Below are 22,661 nucleotides of genomic sequence, written 5' to 3'. Positions count from 1 at the left end.
GTGCATCTTGGTGCTTGTGGCGCGTAATGCGGGACGGCGTTGTGTAAATATAAAACATCATCTTACCGTCAGTAATGAAACTGTGTTTCTGTAATACCCGCTTCATACAGCATTAGCGAGTACAAGCTTATACAATACCAAGCGTAACCAAGCTCCATCCTGCATCTCTTGGCGCTGGGCAGTAGGGGCTTCTGGCCTGTCGAAATTGTGTACGGTATGGAATGGTCTTTACCAGATAGAATATTTTGGCGATGTTTCATTGTGTTAATTTCCGCGCTGGCCGCGTTGATGGTGTCGGTTTAACTTTCTATTTGTCTAGCATATGCAGCCTTGTGGAAATGCTGAGATCGTGCGAACAAATTGAGCAATCTAGACTAAAGCCGACGTTGCATTGCATGGCATGGCATGGTCCAGAACGCAGGCATTAATTAAAATCAACTCCACGGCAATTGGATGGTAATTGAATTGTCTAAGGAGAATGGAAGCACTTGGCATATACAACTTGAATCTTGGAATGTTGAAATACGTATATGCGATCGTGATATAATTTCTATAAAATTGCATTCTATATACATGGTCTTCATGATAATTACAACTTGCTATCAACCCACCGAGGCTCGCGCTTCTCAGTAAAAGCCAACAAACCCTCTCGTATATTTTCACCATCATTCAATGCTCCCTCCCAATTTTCGCTCAAGAGTCGACTGGCGTTTTCCGCGCTTCCGTCTTCCCAACCCGCCACAATCCCAGCACGGCTGATAATAACGCTGTCGGGGCTATTATCGCAAATACTAGCAGCGTATTTCAAGGCCGCCTTCACAACCGGTCGGTCCAGAATTTCATCATCTGCAGCGCCATCCTCCGTCACCGCATTAATCAATCCCCACTCCTTGGCTTCGGCAGCAGTGATACTCTTTCCAGTGAGAGCGAGTTCCGTCGCCCTAGGACGACCAATAGTGCGAGAAAGTCTGGGCAGCGAGCCGGCCATAGCGACCACACCTCGCTTGGCCTCGGGTAACGCAAAGAGTGCGCTCTTGGCGGCAACGACGAGATCCAGGTTGGAGACGATCTCCATACCACCTCCGAAAGCAATACCATTAACGGCGGCAATAATGGGCTTCTTCCCATGTCGGCGTGAAAGAGCGCCGAATCCAGATCGTGGCATTGGTGCCCCGTTGCTGTGTTCGCCCTTTGCGCGCCGAATGCTGACCTCGTTCCACTCTTTCAGATCCATGCCGGCGCAGAATGCGCGCCCGGCGCCGGTGATAATGGCGCAGCGTAGCGATGGCTCACTGTCATACCATGTAAAAAGTGTTTCGAGGTCATATTGGGCTGCACTGGTCATGGCATTGAGGGCTTTTGGCCGGTTGAACACGACCAGCATGACATGTGGTGCTGGGAATGAAACATAGGCATATGATTGCGGTGGCGGTAACCGCTTGAAGGAAGTTGATGAACCCATGGCAGATTTTGTAGAGCTGTGCCCAAATTGAAGTCCTTGGATGTTGAGTCGAGCTTAGCAGTAGACAGGGCTGTGGTAATATGCAAATAACACAGCGTGCTGCGTACGTCCCTTTTGACCCGCCTTGTTGAACTGGAAGCTAGCGGGTATTGATGGGAAGCTTTGAATGATTTTGAATCGTAATACAATAGTGCCGAGGTCACGAAAATTATCTGATGCTGTTTTTCATCTGATTATTATTACCTGTACTCCGTACTCTGTACTTCGTATTCCACATTGTCTTCAGGTGGATTGTATGTATTACAGTGGCTGCGCCCCAATTACGGCGGGGCGCATACGAGCGTATCGAAAACACGTATCCACCGGAGACGTAAAGCATAATTTATCTGATTACGGGTATCTGATTAATCTGATAAAAAATTTCCGCTTGGGCGTTGCAATATTTCTCCACCACCAAAATTCTGTTTACTCACCCCCCTTTCAGAACTTCAGCTATAATCGAGTCAGCCAAGACGGCATATATACCCACAGCAGTGGAGGTTCAACCAGGCCGCAGTAGCGTGTTCCTGGGAACATTCTCTCGGCCATGCCATGCAGCAAATGCCAAGATCGCTATGACCAACTTCGTCTTGGACCACGAGCCCAAAGTGGAGCTTTGTACGCAACCAAGTGGACCGTCACAGGATTCATGAAACCAAGCTTATACAAGGATTGACTTTTAGATTACCCGGACAGGTAGACGGCGGGAAATTCCGTGCCTGGCTCTCGTAAATGACCACAATACTGTATGTAAATGCCCTTTGCCTCGTGTATCCATCCCTATAGGGTCGGCAATATGTGGGCATCGACTGAATCCATGCCAGCGCTGCTCCACCAGCCAAGTCTTGCTAGCAATTTCTTTTTGGGCCCTGGTCCTTGCTCTGAATTGCGCGGTCTTCCGGCTGTCACTCCGTCGTTTGATCTTATCAGATTTTTTTTTTCGTTCTTCAGCTCGACAGCTTGTGGTTTATGTCGATCCGGTATCGGCCCACTGCGTTCTAGTTCCTTTCGCTGAAAATCAAAGCTGGCGAGGGACTTGAAATTTAGATTGCGCCAACCCCAATCAGAGGACTGAAGAAACGCAAAGGTCTCGGCAATCCAGCTTCGTAGACTTGTCCAAAAGTCGCGCCCTGCCATTTTGAGGACAGCGTCATTGCTGTGCAAGGCACTTCCCACTCACCATGGCTGACACCATGGGTGTTGCGTTGACTCCAGCGCAGACGCCAGCGGAGACACCTGCAAAAGAGAGCTCGAGCGTGGTTGAAAAGGTATGCTGTCGCGAACTCCACGACGCGCGCGAGTGTGCGCGAATGAACAAGAGAGCTCAGCTAATCCCTCCTACAGCTTAAGGACTTTTTCACTTACTTCTCTATTTACTTCCGGACAAACCCATCAAACTTCGACATCCTACTACTCGTCGGTGGTGTGGTGTGCGCCATTGCGTCCGGTATCCCTTTTCCACTTCTTGGTATTATATTCGGTCAACTTATCGACAACTTCAACTCGGAGAGTTGCGCCGCAAGCGAAACTCTCGATGCCGCAACCCAAGCTTCTTACCAGTCCGAGGTTAATGGCAAAATCCTCTATGTCTTGTACCTCGCCATCGCCCAGTTTGGGTTCATGTACATCCATCTCGTCTGCTGGTCAATGGGCGGTGCTCGACTTGCTCAACGATTGCGTGAACTTTATTTCCAGAACCTCCTGCGTCAAGAGCCCTCGTTCTTCGATAACCTCCCATCTGGCGAGGTGTCTTCCCGATTGAACAGTGATATCCAAACCATTCGCTCCGGTACCTCGGAGAAGGTTGGTATTTGTATCTCTAGTGTGTCGTTCTTCGTGACGGCCTATGTGGTCGCATTCATCAAAGATACGAAGCTGGCAGGAATTTTGGTTTCGCTACTGCCCGCATACTTCATAATGTCCATCGGAGGCGGTTGGTTCATTGAAAAGTATTCCAGTCGAGTATCTGATTGCTTTGCAGCCTCTTCGTCCATCGCCTCGGAGGGCTTGTCAAATGTAGCAGTTGTGCATGCATTCAACGCCAACGAAAGACTGGAGGCGAAATTTACAACCCATCTGCGCACGGCCAGAGACGAAGGCATGAAGAAGGCCCTGGCAACTGGTATCCAAGCTGGATTGATGTACTTCATTGCCTACTCCGCCAACGCCTTGGCTTTTTGGCAGGGAAGTCGAACAATTGCCGACTCTGTCGCGAAGTCGAGCTCCAATGGTGGCAGTGGTGCCTCTGTTGGATCCATCTTCACTGTCATTTTCTTGCTCGTTGATGCTACCCTGATTCTCAGTCAGGTGGCTCCATTCTTGCAAATCTTCGGCGCTGCTTCGGCGGCTTTCAGCAAGTTGAAGCGGGATATGGATCACAAGTCTCTTATTGACGGTACCTCTACCGAAGGTCTTGACGTGCCTTCGACAACTCCCGGTCATTTTGAGCTGCGCAATGTGTCTTTCACTTACCCTTCTCGGCCTGAGCGACAAGTCCTTCGCAATGTGTCTTTGGAATGTCCTGCTGGCAAGCAGACCGCCATCATTGGTCTGTCGGGTAGTGGTAAATCTACCATTGCTAGCTTGATGCTTCGACTATATGACCCGTTGGAAGGCTCGCTTCTGCTCGATGGCCAGGAAATCCGAAGTCTGAACACACGCCAGCTGCGTAGCTGCATCGGCATGGTCCAACAGGAGGCAACTCTGCTCGACCGTTCTATCCTGGAAAACATCGCACACGGTCTGGTTAACTCTGCAAAGCACGAACACCTTGGTAACGCTCTGATGGGACCTTCTTTGGCCGAAGTCGCTGCTGCTATCCGAGGCGGACAGGATGCAACCGAGGCCGCTCAAGTCTATGGCGCTGATGTGGTGGAGATTATCGGCATGGTCCAGCACGCTGCGACCCTCGCCGATGCTGCACGATTCATTGGTAACTTGTCAGAGGGCCTGGGAACGATCGTCGGATCAAACGGTACCTTGCTGAGTGGTGGTCAGAAGCAGCGTATTGCTGTTGCTCGTGCGCTTGTTAAAGATCCTAAGATCTTGATCTTGGACGAGGCCACCGCTTCCCTTGATTCCAAGAGTGAGAAGGAGATTCTCGCGGCTGTGGAGCGCTGCTCTGAGGGTCGTACTATGATCTCTATTGCTCACAGACTCTCGACTATCCAGAAAGCTCACAAGATCATTGTCATGCGCGATGGTGTTATCGTTGAGGAAGGAAACCATGGTGAACTCATGGAGAAGCAAGGGGCTTATGCGGGACTTGTCGGTCTTCAGAATCTTAACACACAGCCTTCGGACAAGCAAGTTGATTCCCAGTCGGGCGATATCACGGAAACAGAGCAATCTGGCGACGATGCACAATCGGCTAAGTCGGCTTTGGTGAAGGGCATGGAGCAAATCTCCGTCGATGCAACTGAGAAGACTGATGATTCCTCCCCGCCCACATCTTCAGGAGATGAGACCGCAAAGCCCCGGAAGAAGTCCGTCTGGCACTTGATGAAGGGTGTCTACCCCATCATGCGTCCCTATCTTCTCATCGCCCTGTTGGCTCTGCTTGGTGCCAGTATTGTCGGTGCGGCCTTCTCGATCGAAGCTGTTATCTTTGGTAACACCGTTGGCAGCCTTACACCTTGTGAATCACCCGATTATATCCGGTCGCGTGGTGAATTTTTCGGTTTGATGTTCTTCATCCTGGCCATTGTTGAGTTCTTCGCGAACATCGCCAGCTGGGTTGGATTCGGCTGGGTGTCGGAGAAGTCCATCTATAACATCCGCATTCTGCTCTTCCGCTCTCTTTTCGAACAGGACTTGCAATGGCACCAATCGGAGTCTCGTACACCGACTGGATTACTTGGATACATTACCAATGATGGTAGTCTGATTGCCGGCCTCAGTGGATCTGTGATTGGTACCATCTTCTCCATCTGCATCAACCTCATCATTGCTATCGTGATGACTCTGTGTATTGCCTGGAAGATGGCTCTCGTCTGTATCGCTGTTGTACCTCTCCTCCTGGGAGTCGGATTGATGGAACTGAACGTCCTGGCCAAATTCGAAGAGAAACACGAAAACGCATTCAACCAATCCGTCAGCATCAGCGTTGAGGCAATCAATTCGATCAAAACGGTCGCTGCCTTGTCCCTTGAAAATGAGACATTGGCCGTCTACCGCCGTACACTATCTGGACCACGTCGCGAAACAACCCAGATCAGTCTCTGGGCAAACTTATGGCTGGGCCTGGCTTTCTTCATCGGTAACCTGTCCTACGCTCTCGCCTTCTGGTGGGGATCAAAGCAGATTTTCAACGGCACCTACAGCGAGACCCAATTCATCATCGTCATGTTCGCACTCCTAGTCAGTGCCCAACTCTGGAGTCAAATGTTTGCTCTCGCTCCAGAAGTATCCAACGCCCGCGCCGCAGTAGCCAGGGTTCTTGAAATCCTCGAGCTAGGCGAATCAGGCCTGGCCTCTAAGGTCAAAGCCCTGCCCGAACCATCTACCTCACCCTCATCATCCGAGAAAGACATCGAATCAACCGGCGAAACCAAATCCTTCTCGCCAAACGCACAAGGCGGCGTCGACGTCGAACTCCGCGACGTGAAATTCTCATATCCCGCCCGGGCCCACGCCCCGGTCCTCCGCGGCCTAAACGTTCACGTCAAACCAGGCCAATTCTGCGCCTTAGTTGGACCCTCCGGCGCAGGAAAGTCGACAATCATCTCACTCGTGGAAAGAATGTACCTCCCCAGCTCGGGAGCAATTCTCGTGGACGGAACAGACATCACTCAGCGAAGCGATATAACCTTCCGCGACGAAATTGCTCTCGTCCCACAAGAAGGAACTTTATTTGAGGGTAGTGTTCGATTCAACATGTCCCTCGGAGCCCGACCAGGTACCGAAGTCTCAGAAGAAGAGATCGTCCAAGCGTGCAAATTGGCCAATATCCATGACACGATCATGAGTCTTCCGGACGGGTATGACACGGAGTGTGGTGCCAATGGTAGCAAGCTGTCTGGCGGTCAGAAGCAACGATTGGCTATTGCTCGTGCACTGGTTCGCAAACCACGACTGCTTATCCTGGATGAACCGACTAGTGCGTTGGACGCTGAGTCTGAGAAACTTCTTCAGGAGGGACTGGAAGTTGCGTCGCGGGGTATTAGTGTGTTGGCGATTGCTCATCGTCTTAATACCATTCGCAAGGCTGATAAGATTTATATGATTGAGGCTGGTGTTTGTGTTGATTCGGGGACTCATGAGGAGCTGTTTGCGCGGTCTGAGAATTATCGGAGTAACGTGCTCAGCCAGACTTTCGAGGGTTGAAGAGACTCAGCCTTTACTGCATTCTTTCTTTCTTTGCATTTCTTTTTTTCTTATATACCTTTAGACCTTTTGCATTGCATATAACATTCTCTAGATGTAATTTATAGATTACTTTCATTTCAATCAAGAAATTAATTGCTATCTCATTTCGTGCGAAGGGATATCCCTTTCTAGTGGTATCTGCTATATCAACTAACGACTCGTAGTTATTCAGCCAAAACGAAACAAGCAATAGTACCATGTACGAAGTTTCAAGAAATAAAGACCAGAAACATGGCGCACAGGAGACAAAACCACGATAAAACTCCCAAAACATTTTATAACCCAGTCCCAAGCAATATTCAATTCAATTCAATTCATCACTCACAGTCTCGGCTTAAAGCCCAATCCAGTGCCCGCAATATGCGGCGACACTTGGTTAAACGGACAAAGCTGGAAGAATCGCTCACGCGTACACTTAACCAAACTAGCACGCTTATGGGGCAGATCAATAACCTGATCTTGATGCAAACCAAAGGTATAATCATAAGTGAGGACCTTATCATTAGTAGACATAGGTTCACCAATAACATTCTCCGTACGATGATCATCAAGGAAACAGTAGTGAATCATACTAGGCCACCAAGCCATAACACGATGGGGACCACGGAACGCATCATTTCCAACAAGAGTATGCCGGCCGCGATCGAAGTCTCCCCGAAGCATAATGGGCACCGACATTATCCTCCTTACTCCAGAAGATCTCATAATAGCTGAAGAATGTGTCGTTGAACCGGCCCAGAACGGTCAGGGTGTGCGGGTCCTCGTGCTGACGACGCAGATAGTCGCGGTGTTCGTCCAGGGTACCGGTTTCTTTCCAACCTGCCGCGACACGGGGGTCATTTTGCCATGTGTGGAATAAATTCAAGTGCTCAGGATTCCGATAATCTAGCGCAATGAGCGAGAAGTGCTCATCCAAGAATGGAATGTAGCGACTGTAAACGACGTGGCCGGGGGTAGGCTTCGGATGACGGCGCGGGTGGCGGCGATGCACCGTCTCAGTTGAGGTCATAGTGTAGTCTGGACTGGGGACGGCAGCCGCGGGGTTCCAGCTCGGTAACCAGATCGGCTGTCCACCTAGTGGTGAGGCGCAACCTTGCCAGAAAGCGCTGCGCATGACGAGGAGCTCGTTGGGGATGGGCTCGTAGGTTGTTGCGCTGCTCACGGGCGCTGGGTGGTCGATTGCTACCATTGACAGGCGCAGAGCGTGTGCGAGAGACTCGGCCCCGGGGCCTTGGAGCTGCAGACGGAATGTCTCGATTTGCTCTTGTACTGTGAAGATGGAGTAGAGGAATAGCCAGATTTGGCCGACTGTGGGTGCGGAGGAGGTTTCCCAGGTCGCAATGCTTGCAGGGCTGCGCTGGGCGCGCGCCCAGGCTGTGTTGTTGGAGGTCGGTACTGCGGTCTCTGGATTCACGGGCTGCGGAGCACTGAAGTAGAGCTGGCCATTCTCAAGCTCGTGGGGGAAGGGTTGAGCTTCGCCGCCAGAGGCCTTGTGTAGCTGGAACAAGCGGTTGCCATCCTTGAGCTTGCTGGATGGTACCAGGTGGTAGGTGGTGAGGTAGGGATGGGGCAACCGAATTTTGATCGGCGCCAATTGCTGGGAGCTGGCCATTTTTGTAGTATGGGAGTGACGGGAAATGTTAATAAAGTTTCAACTTTCCTGAAGATCCAGCAATAGCCAAGGGACAAGGTTTCCTTCAGACACTTATAATGTCGGACACAGCCTGCCTTGGCCCAGCTTTCACATTTCCACATGCCCCCCGAAATGCTCCGTGGGCAGCGCCAGCCGACCTCGCTCAACGTAAGAGCTTGCCATGATACGTATGCTGTTCTCCGGTAGTGCATCCAGATCCGAACAAGACGGTCATCATGCACAGAGTGGAGAATCTGGGTCCCTTGGCGAAGTTTTGGGAAATGGACGAGGTAATGAAGGCGATGATCAGTACGAGGGCCCACTGTACATACATTTCGGTATGTTCCGCCTAGGGCTATTCGGATAACGGAGGAACAGAGAGACAGAAGGTTTCTCAGGAGATTGTCCGCGTCAGATGCAGAACTCGGAAATTGAACCCGTGGCTCATGTTGATTGCCAAGAGTCGTGGCCGATCGGATTCTGCGATGCAGCCCTGTAGCCCTGTAGCCCTGCAGTCCTAGAGCTGTGAGGTTTTGATGCACGAAAGGATACCCTGCCACATGCCGTGATTCCTGGCTGATAGGCAATCTTCTTCTCGGAGATAACTACCCCTTTGCTCTCTCTTTGCTTGAAAAATAAAAATCACTGTACTCGTACGAGTATTCTCACAGCAAAGATCGGCATGAGCATCAGCGGTGGGGTATAAAAGTGAGACAAGAAGTCGATAATTTACGCTTATACAAGTATTGATAAAATACGGTAATATACACTAATACATGTGGCTGTAAAGTACGAGTGACAATACCCAAATACCGGGAATACCAGGATTACTACAATACAGGTACAGAACGTAATCTTATCTTTACAGCCACTGCCACTGCCTCCAGGTCCCACTGCCCACTCGCACTCACAATCGATCTTGCACTAGCTTCCTCTGGTAGGTCGTGTTTTATTTTCTTCAGCTACAACCGGTGACACACCCGATGATGTCCACCGTGGGTCTCCCTAAACCCCGAACACCGGGCCCAGGGCTCGTGTTCTGGAAAAGCAATGCGACGGGAGGGGGGAGCTACCTGGAAGAGAAAAGCGTCGCGCGCGCTCTCTTTCGACCTTGAATAAGTTGAATTTGGACTTGGACTTGGACTTGAATCGGCCCCTTCGAGTCCTGACTTCCATCATACTTCGACACAATGGCGGGCGCCGTTTTTTCCTCCCAGAGAGGCGCGCCGAAGGGTCTAGCCAGATTTGCCCGCTTCGATGTGCCCCTCCTGCGGGCGGCCGAATATCGCGGCCACGAGGTCGATCTTCTGCTGCTTGCATGGGCCCTGCTGTTATATCGCTATAGTAATGGAAACCCTGTCGAATTTACCTGGGGACGGAATGGCACTGCTGCTGATTTCACCTTTAACTGTGGTACCTCCAATTTGAACTGGAGCTTGACCCAGACTATTGAGAAGGCCTTGGATGGTTTGCGATCATACCGAGAACAGATTCATGCCGACAAATTGGTGGACCTGGATAATGCGATTGTGTTCTTCAATGATGAATGCGCCCCAGCTGATCTTCCCAGCAATGCCTGGGTCAGTGACGGCGATGCGCTTGGTGGTGGGATGGCATGGGTAAGTCAGACAGAGGATAACTCTACGGTGTAATGACAATTCGAACGGAGATCTAATCAAGAAAATTTGCTTGCGTTAGGGAAATATTCAACTCCAAGCAACCATCTCAGATGGCAGTCTGTGGCTACGACCCTGCTGGCGCGAACCGCTCGGCGCAGAGTATCTTGCGACACACTATGCGAACGCCCTGGTAGAAATCCTCAACACACTCGTCTCCGACCTATCAAAACCCATCTCATCCGTGTTAGAACTGAGCGAGACCGACCGATCTGAACTTTGGCGCTGGAATAAGGATGTGCCTGCCACAGAAGATGTCTGTGTACAAGACTTAATATTCGAACAAGTCGAGAAGCAGCCCACAGCTCAAGCGATCTGCTCATGGGATGGCAATCTCACCTACGAGGAAATTGGCCGATATGCCACTTTACTTGCCCACCACCTCGTCCGAATAGGAATCAAGACTGGCCAGATTGTCCCCATCTGCTTCGAAAAGTCGCGCTGGACAATTGTCGCGGTACTTGGTGTCTTGAGAGCCGGTGGCGCCATGGTGCTGATGGATCCCAGCCAACCTCTTGACAGACGCCACACGATTGCCGAGCAGGTTGGCGCAACTTTGATCGTGACATCTAAGACACATGCGCCCTTTGCCCCCAAGATCGCACCGAGTGCCAAGGCGGTGGTCGTCTCCCAGGACACGCTGGACGAGCTGGCAGAACAGGCGACCAAGACTGCCAAACCTGAACTTCCAGTCGTTCCTACCGACTCTATTCTCTATTTAATCTTTACTTCTGGAAGTACAGGCAAACCCAAGGGTGTTATTATCAATCACCGTACCTACACCACAAGCGCGATTGCGCGAAGTGCCGCTGTGGGCTATACTGCCAAGTCGCGAGTGCTTGATTTCGCGTCATACGCATTTGATGTCAGTGTTGATAGTATGCTGTGTACGACGCTGCGAGGTGGTTGCCTGTGTATTCCCTCTGATGAGGATCGACTGAACGATATCAGCGGCGTGATTCGCCGGATGGGAGTGAACATGTCCAACATGACCCCATCGGTCGCACGCATTCTAGACTCCGATATCATTCCCTCTTTGGATAGTCTCGGTCTTGGTGGCGAGTCATGCTCTGTCGGAGACGTGTCTGAATGGGGTCAATATACAAGAATTGTGATCGGATATGGTCCTTCAGAGTGTACAGTTGGGTGCACAATCAACCCAAGTGCAGCAGGCAAACCATATGTCAGCATTGGACCTGGCAATGGAGGTATCATTTGGTTGACTGACCCAGATGACCACAACAAGCTAACTCCAATTGGTGGTGTTGGTGAGCTACTGGTCGAAGGACCGATTGTCGGTCAGGGTTATCTGGGCGACCCCAGAAGACTGCTGCCGCGTTTATTGAGGATCCTACTTGGCTTCTCGCCGGTAGCAAAGAGGTCCCGGGCCGCAAAGGCCGATTATATAAGACAGGTGATCTAGTCCGTCATGACCCTGATGGTGAACAAGGATTTGTCTTCGTTGGCCGAAAGGACACACAGGTCAAGCTCCGCGGACAGCGCGTTGAGCTTGGCGAAATTGAACATCACCTGCGACGACTTCTCCCATCGGGGACCGATGTGGTCGCTGAGGTTATTGCACCGCAGGGCCGGAGCAAGGAGTCAATGCTTCTTGCCTTCGTTGCAGACCCCAATGCCGAGAAGCCTCAAAATGTTAAGGATAATGAGCTTCACCAGATCGAGTTCTCTTCCGCAATTCGTGAGAAGATGTCCGATCTCAGCGAACAGCTGTCCAAAGCTCTCCCGATCTACATGGTTCCCTCGACCTATATTGGTATCAATCGCATGCCCATGCTTGTCTCGGGCAAGATTGATCGCAAGTTGTTGCGTGCGTTTGGATCGCAGCTAACTCTGCAATCTAACTCCGAATCTTCCGGTGGGAAGAGCCAGAAGCCCACCTCGGAGACAGAGGTCTGCTTACATGAAATTTGGTGTCGTCTTCTGGGATCGAAGGCAGAGGAAGTTAGCACTACTCACAATTTCTTCATCCTGGGCGGAGACTCTGTTCTGGCTATGAAATTGGTGCCCGCCGTTCGTGAGCAAGGATTCGTGTTGACTGTGGCGGATATCTTCAGCTTCCCTGTTCTATCAGACATGGCACGAGCAATGGAGAAGGAAGAAGCAAACTCGCAGGTCGAAGTTTCTCCGTTTTCCCTCATTGACTCTGCCTGGGACCGTAAGGCTGCTTGTGAGGAGGCCGCTAGCCAGTGTGGTGTTGAACTCTCTTCGATCGAAGATATATACCCTTGCACACCTCTGCAAGAAATTCTCATGGCATTCTCTGCCCGCTCCGCTGAGAGCTATGTCGCGCAACGAATTGCGGAAATTCCCAATAAAGAAACAGCTGATAAGTTGAAGGAGGCCTGGGATGTTGTCATCAAGGACAGCGCGATCTTGCGCACTCGAGTCGTCGAGTTCAAGGAGCACGGCTTCATGCAAGTCGTCATCCAGGATACTCCAGAGTGGCAGTATAGCCACCTGAGTCTTGAGGAGTTCCTGGCGGACGACCAAAAGACTCCGATGTCTGTCAATATGCCCCTAAGCCGTGTTTCAATCGTCCATGATGACGCTGCGAGCAAGATCTATTTTGTCTGGACAGTTCACCACGCCATCTACGACGGCTGGTCGACAGACCTGATGATCGAGCATGCAAAGAACGCGTACAAGGGCGTCTCTACTACCCGACCAGCCGAGTTCAAGCACTTCATTCAGTTCCTTGTCGACCCCGCTAGAGAGAGCTCAAAGGACTACTGGCGTGTTCAGCTCCAAGGCGCAACCGGTCCCCAATACCCATCTCTACCATCGCGCATGTACATCCCCGAACCCAATGCACTGGTTCAGCGAATTGTTCCTGTGGAGCAGGTCTCCCGCTCTACGATTACCACCGCGACTCTCATACGAGCTGCGTGGGCTCTGGTAGCCTCGCAGTACACCATGAGTGACGACGTGGTATTTGGCGAGACATTTTCAGGACGAACACTCCGTCTTCCTGGTGTCGAGCAAATCGAAGGTCCCATGATTGCCACAGTTCCCGTGCGCGTGCGTATCGACCGATCCGCACCCGTTCAGGAATTCCTTCAAGGAATCCAAGAGCAAGGCCTTGTTAGAGCTGCGCATGAGCATCTTGGTATGCAAAACATCCGCCGTGTCAGTGGCGATGCTCAGTTAGCATGCGAGGTGAAGATGGGCTTGGTCATTCAGCCTCGACCAGCGGAGGCCGAAGAGGAATCCGGTGATGAGTTGCCTCCTTTCCGTGTTGAAGATGCGGCTCACGAGGCATTGCGCTTTAATTCTTACCCGCTCATGCTTGCTTGTTCGCTACGCTCGGACGGCTTCGAAGTAACTGCGAGCTTTGATTCAAACCTTATCACTGAGTCCCAAATGCACCGCGTTCTCGCTCAACTTGAATATGTCGTCTCGCAGCTCTGCAGTGATGACACGACTCAGCTGAGTAACATCACTTGCATGAGCGAGCAGGAGGTTGCCGAAATCTGGTTGAACAATAAGGCTCCAGAATCCTCGGCGCCAGATGTCGCTAGTCTACTACTCGAGGAGACGAAGGGACTTACAACAGGCGATCAGTACAAGACGGCATTTGTTCCCTGGATCGTGAACCCTTCCAACCACAACCAACTGATGCCAATCGGGACCGTGGGTGAGCTCCTCCTGGAGGGCGTGGGAGAAGCCGCAAACCTCGATGCCCCCGAGTGGCTTTCCAAGGGAGCGGGCGATGCTCAAGGCCGCAGCGTGAAGCTCTATCAAACCGGCGACCTTGTCAAGTATGCCGATGACAAGAGCCTGATTTTCATGGGTCGTAAGGAGAGTCTCCGCAAGGTTGACGGCCATATGATGGACCTTGCTGCAGTGGACCTCCAACTTCGACAATGGCTTCCGGAAAATGCCCACTCGGCCAGTCAGCTTATTGTGCCCAAGGAATCGGGCAACCAATCGCCGGCACTGGTTGCATTTGTGAGCGAGCCTTCTTCGAAGCAGGGCCAGGTAGTTGACCTTGGGCTCAAGAATCTCAGCGCACAGCTTCCAGTGTCTAGTGTCATCTCGTCCGAACTCGCGGATGCTATTGTCAGCTTGAATAAGAAGCTCGCTGATGTCCTCCCTCCTTATATGATTCCTTCGATCTACATTCCTCTCGAGAAGCTGCCATACCTCGGCGAACAGGTTGATGTCGAGTCTCTGAAGGCCATGGCGGAGCATGTCACTCAAGATTTGCTGTTACAGCTGCGAACGGCTTTCACTAACCTCCGCTCAGGTCGGGGCAAGCAAATGACCATGAAAGAACGAACCCTGCGTGGTCTCTGGGCGAAGTCCCTCGGCATGGAAGAAGGGAAGCTGGCACTTGATGATAACTTCTTCCGACTGGGTGGTGATTCCATTATGGCTATGAAGCTGGTCTCTGCTCTGCGTCTGGTCGGATATCATCTGTCTGTGACGGATATTTTCCGTAACATGCAATTGAGTTCCATGGCCGGCGCTTTAGAAGAGGTGCCTTTGGACGGCGAGCGAGTGATTAAGGAATACAAGCCTTTCTCAATGATAAACGCCAGTGATGTTCAAGAGTACTTGTTGAAGAAAATTATTCCCGCCCTTGCCGATCCAGCATGGGATATTGAAGATGTGCTTCCCGCCACGGATCCCCAGCAGCGCGATGTGGAAACGACCGTCTCCAAGCCTCGGAGTGCCATTCAGTATAACATGCTATACTTCAACAAGGATGTCGATATGACCCGTTTGCTTGATAGCTTCCAGAAGCTTGTTTCCGCTCACTCCATTCTGCGCACTGTCTTCGTCAAAGAGGGTAGCCGTGTCCTGCAGGTTGTACTCAAGAACCTCAAGGTACAGACCTCCCAGTCTACAACAGAAGATCCCCTCTCCGAATTCTGCAAAAAGCTAGCAAAGGAAGACATCGAAGACGACTCCTCATTCAAGCTCGGAACTTCATCTCTGAAACTCTTCCTCATCCACGGAACTGAGCAAAACGCACTCATGATCCGAATCTCCCACGCCCAATATGACGGAATTTCTTTCCCAGAAATCCTCCGCCAACTCGACCTCCAATACGAAAACAAAGAACTCGACCAACAATCAACCCCCTTCCACAACTACATCCAATACCAATCCGAATCCAAGCTCGAAAACGTCCAATACTGGCGCGAGGTACTACAGGGTTCCTGGTTAACTTCCCTCCCACCCGCAGAACCCACCAGCACACCGCAATTCATCAAGAAAGAAGTCGACCTGTCATCCCGCTCCCCAGATACAACAATGGCAACACTCCTCACAGCGGCCTGGGCGCGTGTTTTATCAACTCATCTAAACACGAACGATATTACCTTCGGAGGCGTTGTTTCCGGCAGAACAGTCGACCTTCCTGACGTTGATAACATCATGGGCCCGACGTACCAGTACATGCCGTTGCGAGTTAAATTTGACTCCGAATCAAGTGTGAAGGATCTCCTCGCTGGTGTACGTGATCAATTCCTTGAAGGAAGTCGGCACGCTACACTAGGCTTCCAAGAGATTTCGGATAATTGTACCAGCTGGTCGCCGACAATTCCGTTCTTCTCGAGTATCGTGCATCATCATGATATCGAGTACTTCGATACGATCCCGTTCGCTGGGGCCGAATGTGGTGTTGATTATACGAATCCGCATCCTGAGGCTGCGGATCCGATCCGTGTTACTTCTTACACTGAGGGGGGTAAGACGTTTGTTGGTATTGCGGCTGATGAGGAGCGCGGGGAGTTTTGGGGGGAGAGGTTGGGTGAGTTGGCTAGTTTTATTGAGGTGTTGGTTAGGGATCCTGAGGCATTGGTTTAGTTTTTTTCCCTTCTTCTTTTGTTTTTCTTTCCCTGTTCCCTTTTTCCTCTTTGGTTTTGACTTGCTTCGCTCTGTACTTTTCTTGTCTTGTTGTCATTATGCATACGTGTATATCTGCTGCATTTCTTTCTGTGACTTCATGTTTTACTAGATCAATTCATTTTCAACTTTTTCATGAATCTTGAGAACGTAGTCATGGAGTGGTTGCAGAGTACTGCGGAATGATTATCAAAAGGAGTATTCCAGTACACCTAAAGCACATTGAGATTTGCCAACCAATATGGCCTCTACTAAGTGAGATCTTATCAATCTGATTATTTTGACCACAGGACATGTCTACGTCACCGTATTCTCACCTCTCTGCCGACTCAGCTTCCGGGCCAAAACAACAATCTACATTCACTTACCCCTTTAATAAATTCATTTCGGAAACTGCGGATGGCGGAGGCTGTGTACCAATACGCGTATTAACAGTGGATCCCGTCACATACTCGTACTCCATACAGCAAAGCCCTAAAATTACCGGTTTCCAGGGTTTCCAATGTATCGGCTCTTGCTTATCTGATTACTGCAGACCGTTCTTATCTGATGTGACGACTCTCCCCGTCCCTCCGCAAAATCCTCTCTTCTCCCCAATATCCTCTCAATTCAACCATCCTCCTCCCTCTCACACCAATTGCCTCCAACATGGAACTCAAAGCCCTCGCAAACCTAGCCCGGGGCCAACCAGGCATCCTTCACCAAATCGTGAGCAATTCTCCTCCCTCATCTCCCATCTCCCATCTCCCCCACCTACAAGACCCCCATCTGACCCTTCTCCCCCCTAGACATCAGGCCTCGTCTCCTTCGAATTCACCCGCGGCTCCCCCCACAAACCCAACACCCTAATCTTCGTCGGCGGCCTAGGCGACGGCCTAGCCTCAGTCGAATACCTCGCCGACATCGTCCGCGCTCTAACAGACACAAAATGGACCGTCTTCAATCTAATCCTCTCCTCCTCCTACGGCGGCTGGGGCATGGGCCGACTAGGCAAAGACATCGACGAGATCGCGCAGACAGTATCCTACGTGCGCGAATATAAAACCCCCGTCTACGGCTCCGGCAAGGTCGTCGTCATGGGCCACTCAACCGGGTCCCAAGACGTAATGCACTACCTCAACTGTCCGAATCCGCGACCCGCGCACCCGGTCTTTGACAAGGGTTGTCCCGGTGTGGTTCGGCCCCAGATCGACGGGGCGATTATGCAAGCGCCTGTTTCGGATCGGGAGGGTATTCTTTGGGTTATTAAGTGTGGGACGAAGAGGGATAGTCCCGAGACTATGAGGGAATTGTATAATAAGGCTGTTGCTGATGCGAGGGAGAATACGTATGAGGATGATGGGAATGTTGATACGGTTGTTCCGCTATCTGTTACTGGACGGATTGGATACCCGTCCACGGCACCGGTTAGTAGTCGGCGATTTTTGAGTCTTGTTAGTCCTGATTCGCCGGGAAAACCGGAGGAGGATGATTTGTTTAGCTCGGATTTGAGTGATGAGCAGCTTGGGAAGACGTTTGGTCAGGTTGGGAAGAGGGGATTGTTGGGGCATAAGTTGTTGGTTTTGTATTCTGGTCGTGATCAGTCTGTTCCGCCTTGGGTTAATAAGGAGGCGCTTATCAAGAGGTGGGAGAATGCTATTAATACTGAGGGGAGGGAGTATTGGGATCGGAGGAGTATGGTTATTCCTGGGGCTTCGCATGCGTTGAGTGATGATGATCAAGCGGAGCCGAGGAGGATTTTGGTTGAGCAGGTGATGTCCTACTTGAAGGATATTGAAAGCTCGTGATATGACTTTTATCCTAGGATATGTACAAAGTTTTGAGGATTGGCGTTACTGAGGGTTTCCCTTTTAAAGAACGAGCAAAATCAGGAATTGAGTGAGAAACCATATTGATAACAATATACAAGGCTTCGTATTTCTATAGTATTTTAATAGAGGTCTAGCCAGTATTTTTTAATCCTAAAATAACGCGCAATTACTACCTCGGCATTATTATAATAAGCCGATGGGGAGGTCTTACCTGCCTCTAAGACTTTATAGTACTCAAGAGCCTCCTTCCCTCTCCTTCGTCCACTTCGCCTTGCTCTATCTCACTCCCCGGTAACACTCGTGCGAATCTTCTGCCGAGCCTAACTCTACTGCTCGAATACCTCTTCCCCCTGCTCACAGGTCAGTCCTGTCTAAGCAAGTCAAATAATCAAATTTGTTGCTGAAATAGACAATCTACCCAGAAGAATTGAATTCTCAGAACACTTACAGTAGTATTCAAAATCAGATTTACCTCTACACTCTTAGACTTTCATTCCCTAAACCTAGCTTGAAACATGCTAGTCTAAGTTTAGCCACTCCCCAGGAATCCCTGTCAGACTATATTGTATTCTCTGGTAACGATGGATGGGCTATTGTTATAATACCGTAATTTCGTGAGTTGGATAAAGAGAGAAGGTCAAGGGAAATCCAACTCGGAATAATAAGGTACCAAACTGACCGAACTGGCCAACTAGGTTTACCATAAGATGAGAGAGTGCGCAAGGAAAAAGCAACCGGCTGGCCAATTGCATGCCTACAACTACTAGTAGGTAGCACCTTCCACTTTCGGCAGAACTCGTTTCTCTTGAGATGATGTCAACCCACAACCAGAATGGTGGGCCAATTTCTATGTAAGCTCACTAACGGCTGATATCCGATTTCAACGCCACGATGCTTAAGTGGATCTGGTGTTCTACAGCTTAGTCTAAAACTACCACGAGAACGGAGTAGATCCAGAGCTATTTACAATGCTAGCATAATTTCCCCGGAAACACTCCGCGATATTTACCATAGCATTGGGGGATACGGAGGACTAGTACTGCACTAACTAGTAGTTACGAGTAGTTATTGGGGCTATCTACTTGTACCAACCTATGACAAACGACGTCTCACAAACAAAAGTACCGAACTTGAACTGGAAAAATCAACTTGAAATCCTTCATATGATATCATAAATGCTAAAGCTTAGCTGGGTTCAAGGCCAGATAGTAAGTACTACTAGTACGAGTACGAACGAGATACGGGCATGCGCGTTGGAGGCCGTCATTAGCAGGAAGGTCCATCCCGTGGACAGCAATAACCAAAACAGGAAAGGAAACAAAAAGAATCCTTCTAGGTAAAGTAAAGTAAAGTACGGAGTAAAGCACTCGCACTCCGACTCCAACTCCGACCTCCGTGCTCAAAGTGAAGCTCGGTTAGCCCCATGCGCCATCCACAACGGCCCGAGGCAAGGGCGGCCCCTGAAAGCGGGCCAGGGGGGCAAGTGAACGGAAAGAACGGGCTCGCAGGGTGACCAGACAGACCTGGAACAAGCTAGGCATTAGCTATGGCACCAGCGTTAGGCACAAGCCAGCCCATTGACCAATTTTGCAATAGTCCACCCAAGAGCCAGCGCGGCGGAACGGAGCCCTGCCGATCAAACTAGGCAGGTAGGCAGGCGGAGAGGTAGGAAGAGGAAGGATATTCCAATTCCAACACTCGTCACTAAGCTACATAAGGCAGGCCAGACCAGGCCAAGATAGATCAGATCAGATCAGGGACGCGTCGTTGCGTTGCAGTCGAATGGAATCGAAGGATGCAGGTTCTAGGCCGGAGATTCCCTTCCCCTAGTTAGCTAGACTGGACCCGTTCATGAGGGGATGAGTTCATCCTAGGCGAAAGGTAAATTGATCCAACCAGAGTGAAGGGGATAGATTAAATTAAATTCGGGGCCAGAGGCCAGAAGCCCAGAAGCCCAGTTCAATCAAGAACAATTTAACAATTTAACAAATTAACCATCCGATTTCCTCTCGATTGAGCACGGCTCGGGCGGGACTGTGCCATATGCCATATGGCAACCGGGTCTCCCCAACGGCCGGGAGGATCCGTTTGTGACGCTTGCCCTTTGTTATCATTGGTGAGGGGAGTTGGTCCCAGCTTGGTCCGAGATGGTCCCGGATTATTTTAGGGTATGTTTTGTGATGACGATGGCCCCTTCGTCGGGTGTTTCCGCTGGGTCCGGATACTTGCCGAAGCAGTTAAGCGAGAGTTAAACAGAGGCCAGTATCCAGCAAAGTGGGTTTCTACGTGGCTACGTGTCTACGGGTCTATGTGATGATGTTTAGGTCAACAGTGGGTATACTCGTAACTATGGCTGTTAGCAAAAGGGGCTCTCAATTCCTAACCCAAGGGAGTGGAATATAGGGAGTTAGTAGCAGCCAGCTAGAGCGCCAAGAGAAATTAGTTGAGACAGCTCCAAGCTCCACTGTCCACTGTCCACTGGGTACACTGGGTACACTGGGTCCACGATCGGGTCAATCGAGGAGTACTCGTACTTTATTTCAGGAGTCTAAGTGTACAATAGTAGTGGGAGTATGAATGTACGAGTATTCTGCTACCAAGTTCCAAGGTTGTACCTGTACTATATTCCCAGTATCAGATATATCAGATATACCTACCCTATCAGATACTGTGCCACTATGGGATAGCTCTGGCTATAGCTACATAAGTACAGGTTGGATAGGTAGTTATGTAGGAATACTAAAAGAAATCAATAAATATAATTATTTACACATATATAGAAAAAATGAATAAATATAAATATAAATATAATATCTACTCTAGTAATCCTCCTCCCACTGCCCCTTTCCCACCTGGCCATAAACCCTATGCTACTGGCAGTATCCATACCCTATGGCACCTGGGCATACCCCTAATTCCTGCCCAGCCTAGACTCCCTCGAGTCCACTTTCGAGTCCACTTTTATCCCATTGTGCCCTGTGCGTCTGCTGTTTGTGCCCTGTGCTTCTGCCCTGCTGTACCCTGCTGCCATTGCTATTGCTATTGCTGCTGCCCTGCTGCCAGTGCCAGTGCCCATCCTGTGCCTGTCTGTGCCTGTCTGTGCTGGACTGGATTATACTCTATTTCCATTATCTCTATTTTATTCCATCCATCTACTCTATTATTTACTCTACATTACTATCTCAACCCTATTTTGTTGCACTAGCACCTCCTTGTGTGGGTAGCTCTCCCGCCTTTTTTTCTTTTTCGTTTTCCCCCGCCTGGAACGTGGCCCCTCGTTGAATTTCCCCTCCCTCTTCCACCTGTGGGCATTTCTCCTTCTACCCCCCTCCTCTCCCCTCCCCCTTACGATTCACAATCACATTGCCCGCCATGTCGGGGAAAATGACCTTGTACAAGTTGGTGGTCCTGGGCGACGGTGGTGTTGGAAAGACTGCTCTCACCATCCAGGTATGTGCTCCCTTCTCCCCCCGACCGGGGAGCAATCCCTGACCTCCCCTTGCTCCAACCACACCCCCCAACAAGGACTCGAAACTGATCATAATAGCTCTGTCTCAATCACTTCGTCGAAACATATGACCCCACTATCGAAGACTCCTACCGCAAACAAGTCGTCATCGATCAACAGTCATGCATGCTCGAGGTGCTGGACACGGCGGGCCAAGAGGAATACACCGCACTGCGCGACCAGTGGATTCGTGATGGCGAAGGCTTCGTTCTCGTTTACAGCATCACATCGCGTGCTTCCTTCTCTCGCATTACCAAATTCTACAATCAAATTAAGATGGTCAAGGAGTCCGCCAGCTCCGGCTCCCCCTCTGGCCCCAGCTACCTCAACTCCCCCATGCAGGGTTCGACCGGCCCCCCCCACTCCCCGTCCCCGTCATGTTAGTCGGCAACAAGAGCGACAAGGCCGTCGAGCGCGCCGTCTCCGCGCAAGAGGGTCAAGCTCTGGCCAAGGAATTAGGTTGTGAATTCGTCGAGGCCTCTGCCAAGAATTGCATCAATGTCGAAAAGGCCTTCTATGATGTCGTCCGCATGCTGCGCCAGCAACGGCAACAGGCTCAAGGTGGTCGGTCGCAGGATCGCCGTCAACCGGGATTCACAGGGGGTCGAGACCGAGACGCCGAAGCCAAGTACACTGGTTTCCGGTCCGATAAACCTCGACATCGCAACCGACTCTGCACCATCCTGTGAATCCGGCCGGGCCCGTCCGGGAGACGTGCATCGAGTCTCTTTATCATCTCTTTTCCTCTCTACCTCTCTATCTTTTCCTTTTTCCTTTTTTGTTTCGTCGATTCGTTTCATCGCTTTTGATCTCCTTCGCCCTATTCTCTCTACCCCCCTCTGATATGGCTGTTCCTTTCTAATTCTTGTGCTCCCTTTTGGTTGTATGTTTCCAGCTGGTTTATTGGTCTCGGGTGCATCTGGAGGGTGGTTTCTGTCTTTTGGTTACGACCTTCCGTTCGGCGTCGGTGCCTTCTCGCTCTCCTCTTATCTCTCGCTCTCGCTCTCACGCAAACACGCGCACACCCACACACACACACTCTCTCTCTCTTCCTCTCCCCCGTCTCTCAACCTGGCCCCATCCCACCCACTCCGCTTGCTGTCGAGTGCGGCAGCGCAGCGATTGCCATATACTCGACTCGACTTGACTTGACTCGATCCGACCCAGACTGAGTTTGGCCTTGTTCGATGATGTCTTTCGCATCGCACTCCCTCAACAGCTCGCAGATGGGAGCGGCCTCGCATTTCATTGGAGCAACCCTGACGCCACAAACACAAAAAAACTTTCCCCG

The 22,661-nt window shown here is 50.7% G+C and overlaps 8 protein-coding genes across 8 annotated transcripts; 5 read left to right on the top strand and 3 right to left on the bottom strand.

The window, feature by feature from the left end:
- Positions 1-589: 589 nt before the first annotated feature.
- On the bottom strand, positions 590-1,462 carry N7509_009758 (enoyl-CoA hydratase/isomerase family protein; the record flags this gene model as incomplete). Its single annotated transcript, XM_056634395.1, has 1 exon — positions 590-1,462. One exon carries the CDS (start codon positions 1,460-1,462, stop codon positions 590-592), a length of 873 nt encoding a protein of 290 aa, XP_056485015.1.
- Positions 1,463-2,281: 819 nt separating this feature from the next.
- Positions 2,282-2,638, bottom strand: N7509_009757 (uncharacterized protein; the record flags this gene model as incomplete). Its single annotated transcript, XM_056634394.1, has 1 exon — positions 2,282-2,638. One exon carries the CDS (start codon positions 2,636-2,638, stop codon positions 2,282-2,284), a length of 357 nt encoding a protein of 118 aa, XP_056485014.1.
- A 44-nt stretch (positions 2,639-2,682) lies between these two features.
- On the top strand, positions 2,683-6,826 carry N7509_009756 (ABC transporter ATP-binding protein; the record flags this gene model as incomplete). The annotated part of the gene is made up of 2 exons (XM_056634393.1): positions 2,683-2,769; positions 2,846-6,826. The coding sequence occupies 2 exons, from the start codon at positions 2,683-2,685 to the stop codon at positions 6,824-6,826; spliced, it is 4,068 nt and encodes a 1,355-aa protein (XP_056485013.1).
- Positions 6,827-7,481: 655 nt separating this feature from the next.
- N7509_009755 (GNAT family N-acetyltransferase) lies at positions 7,482-8,480 on the bottom strand (the record flags this gene model as incomplete). Its single annotated transcript, XM_056634392.1, has 1 exon — positions 7,482-8,480. The coding sequence occupies one exon, from the start codon at positions 8,478-8,480 to the stop codon at positions 7,482-7,484; it is 999 nt and encodes a 332-aa protein (XP_056485012.1).
- A 98-nt stretch (positions 8,481-8,578) lies between these two features.
- On the top strand, positions 8,579-9,022 carry N7509_009754 (uncharacterized protein; the record flags this gene model as incomplete). Its single annotated transcript, XM_056634391.1, is given in 3 exon segments — positions 8,579-8,669; positions 8,718-8,839; positions 8,855-9,022. 3 exon segments carry the CDS (start codon positions 8,579-8,581, stop codon positions 9,020-9,022), a joined length of 381 nt encoding a protein of 126 aa, XP_056485011.1.
- A 669-nt stretch (positions 9,023-9,691) lies between these two features.
- N7509_009753 (uncharacterized protein) lies at positions 9,692-16,012 on the top strand (the record flags this gene model as incomplete). Its single annotated transcript, XM_056634390.1, has 3 exons — positions 9,692-10,120; positions 10,200-11,441; positions 11,501-16,012. The coding sequence occupies 3 exons, from the start codon at positions 9,692-9,694 to the stop codon at positions 16,010-16,012; spliced, it is 6,183 nt and encodes a 2,060-aa protein (XP_056485010.1).
- A 687-nt stretch (positions 16,013-16,699) lies between these two features.
- Positions 16,700-17,838, top strand: N7509_009752 (uncharacterized protein; the record flags this gene model as incomplete). The annotated part of the gene is made up of 2 exons (XM_056634389.1): positions 16,700-16,759; positions 16,840-17,838. The coding sequence occupies 2 exons, from the start codon at positions 16,700-16,702 to the stop codon at positions 17,836-17,838; spliced, it is 1,059 nt and encodes a 352-aa protein (XP_056485009.1).
- Positions 17,839-21,234: 3,396 nt separating this feature from the next.
- On the top strand, positions 21,235-22,059 carry rasB (Ras small monomeric GTPase RasB; the record flags this gene model as incomplete). Its single annotated transcript, XM_056634388.1, has 3 exons — positions 21,235-21,312; positions 21,410-21,713; positions 21,755-22,059. 3 exons carry the CDS (start codon positions 21,235-21,237, stop codon positions 22,057-22,059), a joined length of 687 nt encoding a protein of 228 aa, XP_056485008.1.
- Positions 22,060-22,661: the final 602 nt, after the last annotated feature.

Source organism: Penicillium cosmopolitanum, assembly GCF_028827165.1.
Source record: "Penicillium cosmopolitanum strain IBT 29677 chromosome Unknown utg000009l:1.0-9042332.0:1.0-9050551.0, whole genome shotgun sequence".
Classification (NCBI taxonomy): Eukaryota; Fungi; Ascomycota; class Eurotiomycetes; order Eurotiales; family Aspergillaceae; genus Penicillium; species Penicillium cosmopolitanum.
Note: the sequence above shows the minus strand (reverse complement) of the source record. Positions and strands in the feature narration are given on the sequence as shown.